Genomic DNA, 10,358 nt, shown 5'->3' with positions numbered 1-10,358 from the left:
TAGGCCTTGCATGATCTTTAGGGCACTGTTCTAGGGCTCATGCGGCCGGTCGCGTGCCGGACCCGGGTGATGGGTTCGGGGCGTGACAACGACTTAATCAATAATGGGCATTCATGCACGGCAAAAAAACCAAGACTGTGTGGAACCATGCTGTACATAAAACAATCATGTAGCTGCCCTGCTCTACAGTACGGCTCCCAGTTCAATACCGCGATGGAGAGGATCCGGGTTCTGAGACTAGTATATATATATATATATTGATTAAGAAAAAGCAAAATCCTCGATCAATTCCCACTACGTGTCTGAGATCAAAGCCGTCTTTTCTAAGCACCAACAGCGCTGCCTAAAATTCTTTACATGCCCCAGTAAGATTATAGTAAAAGATATAACGCACGGGGATCTCAATCTGGCAACAGCCTCGTGGCCATGCTACAAGATAAAAGAAGGGGGGAAAATTCAGATAAAAAACATAGGAAGCTAAGATGTCCTCAGAAACACCCAATAAAACGAGATTATTTTATATATGCAATAAACACAACTGATAAACACTAGTATGTGGTGCAACTTCACACCCTATCTCATACATTAAACACTCCATCCCTTTTAACTTTGAGAAGAAAATGTTGGAGCATTCCTTGAGCTCTACCTTCTATGCCATTACTCTACAACTCAACATTATTATACAGTCATTTACTTGTTACATGTTACAGGCATGCCTAGACATAGAATTATCACCAATCAACTAAAATGTCTCTCAGTCGCAGACCTTGCTGCTTCCCTGACGCACAGGCGTCGACAGCCCCATCCACGGCGCCACGAAGCCCATCTTCATGGGTCTCTCCGCAGCCCCATACCCCTCTCCCACTCCGTCACACCGCCCCCTCTTCTCTCTCCTGCTCTTCTTTCTCTCTTTTCCCTCAAAACCTTTCAGCAAGACACCGAAAAGCTTCAGACCCTCTTCTTTCTTTCCCACCTCCTCTTCCACGTCTTTTTTCTTCGTTGTTTCATCTCTACATATCCTTGCTTCTGTCAGTCCCTTTTCCCGCATTAAAAGAGAAATGTCGAGCTCGTCGACGTGGATGAATTTCGAGAGGAAGCCAAAGAGATCTCGGCAGTGCTGCCTGGATTTTGCCAGCTCACGTCTCAGTATCTTATTATCCTTCTTGATCTTCTCGTTCTCGTTGATCAGGTCCAGAAGCTGTTGCGGTGGAAGCGTTGGTGGCGGCGGAGTGGAGGAGGTGGAGGAGGAGCTGTGGACTTCGCCGGAGTTGGAGGTTGACGAAGCTAGACAAGGGTGGTGCCCGAGGCCGGCGTTGGTTTTTCCTGCCAGCGGGGGCTGCGGCGGCGCAGCCTTTCTTCGGCGGATCTCGCATAGAAGCCTTCGCTCCCCTTGCCGGAAATTCTCGTTCGCGAACTCCCACCGGTCCGGCACAACCTTGCGGAAGCCCTGGCAAGACGTGGAGCCAAATTTTTACGTCAAATTACAAACAAAAACACCATTGAAACAGTCCGCTACCTCAAAGGCCTAGAACACGGACATCATCGAATCAGCGACTGACGTGCTTAGTAAACACAGAAGTGGATACGTGTCATATGCCGGTTGGCTATAATTGTACCGTTCTTACGTGGATGGGTGGCCGTTTCTTGTCAGCTGGGGTTGGAGAGGTTGGAGGGTCAAAGTGGTTCAGATGAGTAGGACATCATCTAATGCTGTTTCTTTCCAAACAGAGAACGGCTACCCGTTGCGTTGTGGAAGTGCCTAACTAGTAGGTTGCGAGTCTCGTAAGAAGACAAAAGTGTTCACTCTATTCTACGTTTAGTCTGAAAACGCGGGTAATAGAGAGATTTTGGTTGCCTACTTAGACTTGCAAAGCACCGACGACACCATCACGGCTTTTAGTGGAGGTCCCACCTTAGCCATTTGACATAGCAAGTAATGAATTACCATCTATCTACGTTACGTCGACGTGTCGAATTTCATAACCGCAGCAGCACAAAAAAAAGTTGAAAGAATCATTTAGAGAGGAACTCTATGCTGTTATGACGTTCAAAACTTTGTGCGTCAAATTTGGACATTATATTATTATCGAGGGTTCTCATTTAATACTTGGGTTATGTGGCAGTGATCGAGGGAATAAATTACGTAAAAAAGCCAGTATGTACGCCCAGCCAACAACTAATCGTACCCGATAAATCCGTGCCAAACAAATACCTGCGGGTGGTACCGGACAAACAACCCGGCCCAGAGTATGACGCGGAACAAACGCAATAAGATGCCACTGCATCCACCAATCCTAACCCTTATGCTTCAAGTCTAGCGATAACTGGTTCTCAGCTTAGATTAATTCAACAAAAACCTAATCTTCAAGATTCGTATTAAAAGTAGAACGATCCATATTCCTCTATCATCAAATTTCTAGATCCATCAAACGGATCACGCACTTCTTATGTACCACCAGATCATGCATGCACACATTTAACGGCTAACATAGCACAGAAACTAAGAGGGGGAGGAGGATGGAGAGAGAGAACGTACGTAGGTGTTGAGCTGGCGGACGAAGCTGGAGAAGTTGTTGTGCTTGAACTGGACCGGAAGGAGATCCCTTGCGAACTCCACCGGCCTCCACACCACGAACGACCTTCCGTTCTCCCCCCACGATATCACCTCGTCCGTCCTCCTGTCCTCGACCATCTCGTGCGTCTTCGTCAAGAACGGCGCCGGCCCTCCCGGACTCCTATCCTTCCCCCCATTATTACTACTACTACTACTATTATTCTGTTGACCATTTTTTGGTGCAGCCATCCCCTCGTTTTCTTAATCCCCCACTAAACAAACAAACAAAATCTAACAGATCTCCTTCTTCCTTTTTTTCACTTTGTCTTCGAAAAAAAAGGGAAGAAGAAGAAAACTGGATGAAAACAAGATGATTAGTGGCGCGAGAAGAGGAGGAGAGCCGTCAAGAACTCCCAGTCCCAGCAGTAAAACCCGCTGATGATCACGCAGTGGCAGCACCCATCACCTCTCGCTCCGATTCCGATGCCGAATTCCTCACCCTTCTCTCCTTCCATGTCCCGCCCCCTCCCTCCCACCCAACCAGGAGAGACCTGCAAGGTCTCACAAGAAGGGCAAAACCACCAACACCAGCGTCTCCTGGGCCATCGAAGGATCAATAACAGCAGAGCGCAGCAGCGATCTCAATAGGAGGAGATCCCAGGAGAAGGAAGGGCTACGCGCCTTAAGAACTTGGGGTGGGTGGGGGGGAGGGATCGCTTTCGCTTTAGCTTTGGCGTTAGCTTTCTTCTCCTCTCCTCTTCTTGATTTGGGCCTTGGGTCGTTCCAAGTAGAAGCTTCTTCCAAGACCGAGGGTCATCCGATCGAGGGTGGAACGATGGACACGTGGCAAACGTCCGTCCCGCACGCTTCCGTCCCGGGTTCTCCCGTCACCGCACCTTGTCCGCTTCCAGCGTTCTCAAGCGGCAGAGGAGAAAAGAGAATAACGCAGAGGGTGAGGCTACCCCCCGTCCTTATCCCGTCCCATCCGCACCTAACCTTCTGATGACTTTTTCTCATCAGTACTGGCGACAATAACAGGGTGGTAATATGGAGACTTTCGCCAATACAAGGAATACAAGGTATGATATTTTAGTGAAGAGGAGGGGAAAAGGTTGAGAAATTTCAAATTGGTCAGGGACTTTTGCGACCGATGAACTTGACTCCGTAACGCCCCCACTTTCTTTCTACCGGTGAGGAAGGAGAAGGCCTGCTGGGCCGTAAAAGTTTTTCTCGTCTTCGTTTGTTTTTTCTCTCTCTCCAGTGGAAAAAAGAAAGGGAGAGAGGTAGCGGGGAAGGATGGGCGAGCATCTTGGATACAGTCAAAAGACCTGAACATTTTTATTTTTTTTTGGATGATGCAGTGGTGGGGTCAAGCCTCGTTTGTATATTCTTCTGTTTCAGTTGAGTATGAAAACTTATTATTTATTGATATAATTTGAAGGACTTGAAATTGTACTGAATTATTATTAAAAGTGTGATGCAGGCTCGGGTAGACTGTCTTCCCTTTTTATAATATCACTGGTTTATACTTAATTACTTTGATAAAGTAGTTTGGAATGACCAACAAAGATGGTCCAAGAACCTAATCTATGGAAGAGGAACTTGTTGTGTGTGAATTTCTACCGAAGGGCTTGTTGTCATCTAATGTCATGAAGGTAGCAGGTATTTCATTGATTGAAATACAACGAAAGCTAATAAGAATGTTAATGCTTAAGTTGAAAAGTAGCTTCAAATCTTAGCGCAATTTTGGGTGATTGGAGACTTCATCGCTATCTGTAATCACAACTCTTTAATGAACAATATATCTTTTTTAGAGGTATATATATCCTGCGTGTTGGATATGATGGTTAAAGCGTGCTCTCACTTGTAATTTCTATATATATATATATATATGATGAGACATCCACCTTGGGCAGTAAGATCTCTGACCATCTCTCTCCCTAATAATAATACTTTTGCTAACATATACCTTTTTATTAAACACACCTATCTTATTTTAGCTTTCTCTTATTTCATTTCCTTGAGAGTGGAACAAGATAAATACGCCAATTAAAACTGGAAATGATCCCTCATCCCAACCATAGATTTTTGAAGGTCCGGGTTGTCTGATCAGGATGCTTACCAAAAACATGTGATTAGGACGATACACCTTAATGTGCTTTGATGCATCCATTATTCTTAGTGATAATCACATAAAAAGAAGGCGCTACAAAAATGTAATATTTGGTAGGTTGGAATAGTTCACACAACAAAAGTAATTTTATGCACAGATTGTAAATTTAGTTCTCATAATAATCACATAAAGAGAAGGCACTACAGATATTTGGTATGTTGAAATACTTCACACAATAAAAGTAATTTTATGCATATATTGTAAATTTAGTTCTCATAAGTAGTTCAGTGTAGGAACTTACGTGGTAAGATAGTTGAGTGAGTTGAATGTCATGCAAAGCACATATACTCTTTACTAGCTCCTTTTATTAGCCCGTTAAGTCTAATATATTGTTGACTCATTTTAGATCAGCCTAAATTTTTGGAGACAATTGATTTATTAGCATGATACCAAAGCTCAGATTTGTTGAAGGTCAAATTCCTTTCTACATCAATTATTTAGTTAATTAATCTTAATTATCTATTATCCTAATTTTAGTATGTTTTGATTCAATTATCGTTTCATGTACATGGTCTAGTTGCACATTAGGGGTGTTATATTTGTGTACATGTCTATAATGCAGCAATATCTAGTGTCATTGACACATTGACTAATAAATAAAAGAGATGCTATATGGGTTTATTAGTTTAGGTTGGTCCTCCTCCTAACAACTTAAGTTGTTAGGCTATGAGTATGTGATTAGTGGTATCAGAGTCAGGCCCATTGTGTGTTACAACCTTTATTAATTATGTGAGCTTTTCATTAGGGGATACTAAGGTCGAGGAGGACCCAGTAGGGTCGAGGAGGACTCGGTAGGGTTGAGTAGAACCCGAGTCATGAGTGGGCTACCCTCTTCCCAGAAGGAGCCAATCGTGATGAGGGCGTCATGAGGTTGGGTGAAAGAGATTGTTATAGCTCCACATTGACTAAATAAAAGAGGTGCTACATGGATTTATTAGCTTAAGCAGGTCCTCCTCCTAATAGCTTAAATTGTTGGGCTATGAGTCCACAATATTAGGCAGTTAGGCTGATAAAAGAAATGTAGGTTGTTGCTGCTCAAAATCCGATCTGATGGGTGGATGAGCTAGCGAGCAAAGTTGCTCTATTCGGTTAGGTTGAAGGAGTATCTTATAGTGCTAGACCTGATTTGCAACCATAGAAAACAATGAGGAGATCACTGGAACGTGTTCTATTGGGGATGTTCCGATGCTTAAGTCAAATAGAGTTTTGAGAGACAATAAAAGAGATGAAAGAGAGATATAAATATAAGAGTACGAAATTCAGAGAGGGTGCATATCCGTGCGATTAGGATTGCATGATTCACGAACGAGCAATTGATCGCTTTCCATATCCATTGATTAGGGCAATTAAGATATTTGTTTTCAGATGCAACATGATCGGGACGCTTTTCTTATCTGCTAATCTGCTTGGTTACGATGTTCCTTTTCGGGTATGTTGAAAATTATGCCAAGCTGTAACCGATCATACTAATTGTTTAAAGATTTGATTGGTCGTTGATTTTGCTGGACATGTGTTAACGTCTAGTTAGTGGGCTGGGATGTCAGGCAAGATTTTAGGGATGGTGAATCCAAGCTATATTAGAGGTAATCTTTAATGTTTGTTTAGGTGAGTCAGCTAAGACGCTGTAAGAAGGCTTCATATGGAGGTAAATACCATTGATGGAATGATGATGGCACCCTAGTAGGTTCGACCTAAATCAAAATTATAGTTGTGATTCAATTAAATTAAATCACATCAAGCTTTGATTTAGTTATATAGGGATTGACGGCCTATCTTGGATAGTGCTATCTAGGTTGCACCATACTTCTTGCTAATCCACAGAGTGTAAAGTTTATAGAAGATTTGCACTAATTGACATTTTTGAATCTTAAATGGATGGTTGTTTATTGGGTTAAGTTAGGTTAACAAAGCTTTTGACCCAAACCTAACTTTTTCCGAACTAGGACAACATTTTTCAACCCGAGCGAAGCAATGTTAGTTGCTTACTTATACAAATTGACCAAAAAGCATGAATAGTTTAGGTTAGTATTGCATCCCTCATCCTGATTAATATTGAGAGAGAGAGAGAGAGAGAGAGAGAGAGAGAGAGAGAGAGAGAGAGAGAGAGATTTAATCCCCTGTTGTTAGGGGACATAACAACCTTTCTCCTAACAACCTTTCTCCAGTAGCTAATCTTTGCACAATGCAAATATCCAACAAGGCTTGAGATTTATAATGTGTCTTATTTTTATTCTTTTAAATATACTTTTCTTTTTTCTTTTTATTTAATTTTCCAGTAAATATTTTTTAAAAAAATATATGAAGTAAAACGACAAGATATTCACTAAATTTCTCTAAAAAATTAAACTTTATGGTATGACAACCATCCACCAGTTGCTCCTTGAATTAATTGATTAATTGGACATGCATGACCAGAAATAATACCTTTTTGCCCCTATGGCTCTCCTTGACGTTACTCAAAACTGGCGTAACAATGTTACACAGAAGGGAGTGATAGTCTTTTTATTTTCTCACAAAAAAAAGAAATCTATTTTTAGAAGATGATCCGAGTTCTTGCATATATGCAATGGCAAACTCCCATGGTGCACCACCTTTGAAAAAAAAAAAAATTAACAAGGCTCATTTTCAACACCTGGTGAAGGATATTTCAATGGCACGTGAGCAAACTCTCATTTTTTTCCTTGTTCCAGTTCTTGGAATTTGGCTTATTGGTTCGCTTGATTCTAGGCATGGTCCGTTGAGAAGTTCAAACGTTAGGTGGGAGAAGATCAGCGGTCAGTGTTTCTTTCTCGTGTCCTTTTTAAAAATCCTCTCCGCATCTGCCGACGACTTGGTAACCTTTGAATATGACCAAAGTACCTTTACTGTACCTCCAATTCAATGTCCCAGCTTCCAACCTCATACGAAGACTCTTTTCCCTCTTTCTTTACTCTTTCTAATATATAATTTTCTTTTAAATCTTGTAGAAATGGTCAATGGCCTTTTAAACAGGAATAAACTAATTGTACAATGTCTGCACATTATTAGTTCATTATTTACTTGTCGGCATATTAAATTTCAATGAGGTGATGGGTAGATTAAAAAAAACTATATTGTAGGATCTAGAAAAATCACCAGACTTGTTATGGAGCACATCAGCTATTACGGTAAGACTGCATAGGATCATGAAGCAAGATCCACTACATCAGGAAGCTGAGTCGTAAGCTAAACCTTTGGAGCCCATAATTTTGATATACAATGTTCGATTACGATGCTTTTTTTTTTCCTTAAATCATACAACTTTTTGAGACCTATGCAGTGATGCTGCGCCCTTTAGGGGCAACACCAAATTCGGTCATTTGGAGCCTGGAACGAGCTGGTCAAACTAAATTTTTTTTTTAGGTAAAATTTTAATCGAGCATATCTTCCAATCAAAATCTCTCTCAACTTCTACAAAATCATCTTCAAGACCTAAAGAACATGTTTTAGAACAAAATCATCTTCTAGAACAAGAACCAAAGAATGATAAAGAAGAAATCCTTGAACTTGAAGCAATATACAAGTTAGAAAGGCAAAAACCTTTGGATCATATTTCTTTATGTTCCTAGTAAAAGAGACGAGAATTCTTTGGTAAGCATAAAACACATTATTTTAATATAGAAGCTGACCTTGCAACTTCTAAAGAGGTAATGAAATCTCAAGAGGCCGCCTTTTGGAAAGAAGCTATTAATAAAGATATGAATTTTATTATATGTAATAATACATGAAAATTAGTTGGCCTTCCACCAAGTTCTAAGACAATTGATTTTTAAGAAGAACTAATTGATAGAAGATGGGACCATTGATAAGTTTAAAGCTAGATTACTAGCTAGGGGCTTTACCCAAAAGCAAGAATTGATTATTGTGATATATATGCACTAGTAGTTAGGATTGCAACTATTAGATTACTATTTGCACTTGCACTTATTTACAAGTTGGCCATTCACCAAATGGATATGAAATCGCATTCTTAAATGGTGAATTAGATGAAGTATATATGGAACAAACCGAGGGATTTGTGGTGCCTGGTCAACAACATAAAGTATGTAGCTTGTTAAGTCTTTACATAGATTGAAACAAGCTCATAATAATAGTATGAAAAATTTAATCAAATATCCTTGGCTCGCAATTTTGGGGTCAAGGGTGTGACAATATCCCAGTTTGATTTTTCCATCCTAAGAATTCTAAGATTGGGTAAGAAGAAGCCTAATCTTCCCCTTTCCAAATTGGCCTACGAAAGAAGTGTTAGAATGAAGGTTCGGCCATAGGATGAGCAAGCCGAATAGGCAGTGTCAAAAGAAGAGCTGCAAGTCGAAGTAAAAAAAGTTAAGTTAGTAAAGAAATGAGCAAAAAAAATTATTTGATACTTACCCTTGTAATTGCAAGCTATAGACACTACCTTCTGAAATGATTACTGCTATTGCCAATTAGGGTAGTATAGCCCAGTCAGAGTGATTGAGCTATCCATAATAGAAGCAACGGGAGCCACTAAGTTAGTGGTCCCGAATTTATCTAATGGATAGTCTGGCTGATGCCTATTCAATTATTTGTAGAATTATCTATATGTGCCAACCAAATAATATGCTACCCTAACCATATCTTCCAGGCCTCATATTTGACCTTAAATTTAGCTCTCAATTCTTGCTCGACCTCTCTCCTCCATTCTCGATTAACATGGGGCTAAAAATCTTGAAAACTTGATCCAATAAAACATTTTGTACTTTGTAATCTTATCTATAAGATTCATAAAGCATATCTTTGTCCTAAAGGAAGATTAAAGTTGCTACACCTGCATGTTGGGAGACAACAGAATCATCAATGAAGGTTTGCAACGAGAGAAGACAGTTCACTGTTAGAACTAAAACTCATCTATTTGGGGTTAGTATAGAAATCACGAACTCAAACTGAACCAAGGATATATAGATTTGTTCCACCCAATGCATGAAGTCTTTGGTTCATGCAAGACTGAAGCATGATTGATGGTAAAAGTAATCATCAAGATCTACTACTTCAGGGCTAGTAATCAAAATCGATCATAACAAAATTCATTTAAGCAGTAGAGAGGTAAATAGGGGGTTTGCTTGGCCATGGTGAACTAGCGGCGAAAAAATTTAGACAATACTACTTGACCCCATACTTGTTGCAGCTCAAGTGCTCAATGGTGGAGCCAGTATGAAGATCTATAGGCATAAAAAGTATCTCCACTTAGTTTCCTACTACTTTGGTTTCTTCTGGAGGTAGGTCTACTCGAGGGATGAAGAACTAAGAGGGCTTCGAAGCTTGAAGAAATGGACAGAAAGGGAGGTGCTACAACGAGCTGAACCTTCCTAAAATATCTTTAAGTGTTCGATGAAGGAAAGATTCGGCCCCATCAGTTGAGCAAGATGAAGGCCAAGAAGTGGGACTTAGAATATTTTAGTCGAATGACAAACCTTTGAAAAATAAGTATAAATCCAGATTTGAAAGATCCATAGAGAGCCCTAATAGCTCCAAGTTTCCAAATTTAAGTCCTTCAGGCTTTAGTAGAGATAGCCCGAAATTAAAAGACCAAGAAATATAGATTAGTCTTTAGCCAAAGCAATGGCTAGTCGGAGGTGAGCCTTGACAACTTTC

At 40.5% G+C, this 10,358-nt stretch overlaps 1 protein-coding gene across 1 annotated transcript; it reads right to left on the bottom strand.

Annotated features, from left to right (window-relative positions):
- Positions 1–485: 485 nt before the first annotated feature.
- LOC103720270 (heat stress transcription factor B-1-like) lies at positions 486–3,295 on the bottom strand. Its single transcript, XM_008809886.4, has 2 exons — positions 2,537–3,295; positions 486–1,447 (listed from the first exon to the last, which is right to left on the bottom strand). Exons 1-2 carry the CDS (start codon positions 2,801–2,803, stop codon positions 755–757), a joined length of 960 nt encoding a protein of 319 aa, XP_008808108.2. The 5' UTR covers positions 2,804–3,295; the 3' UTR covers positions 486–754.
- Between the last annotated feature and the right edge of the window lie 7,063 nt (positions 3,296–10,358).

The sequence above is a fragment of the Phoenix dactylifera genome, unplaced genomic scaffold (genome assembly GCF_009389715.1).
Source record: "Phoenix dactylifera cultivar Barhee BC4 unplaced genomic scaffold, palm_55x_up_171113_PBpolish2nd_filt_p 000353F, whole genome shotgun sequence".
NCBI classification, from domain to species: Eukaryota; Viridiplantae; Streptophyta; class Magnoliopsida; order Arecales; family Arecaceae; genus Phoenix; species Phoenix dactylifera.
The sequence above is the reverse complement of the archived record's forward strand: the minus strand, read 5'-3'. Positions and strand labels throughout refer to the sequence as shown.

Coding starts and splice junctions, on each gene's coding strand:
- LOC103720270 (XM_008809886.4), bottom strand. CDS start 2,803: ATGGCTGCACCAAAAAATGGTCAACAGAATAATAGTAGTAGTAGTAGT. Junction 1,448..2,536: donor TCCGCCAGCTCAACACCTAC/GTACGTTCTCTC, acceptor ACGTCTTGCCAG/GGCTTCCGCAAGGTTGTGCC.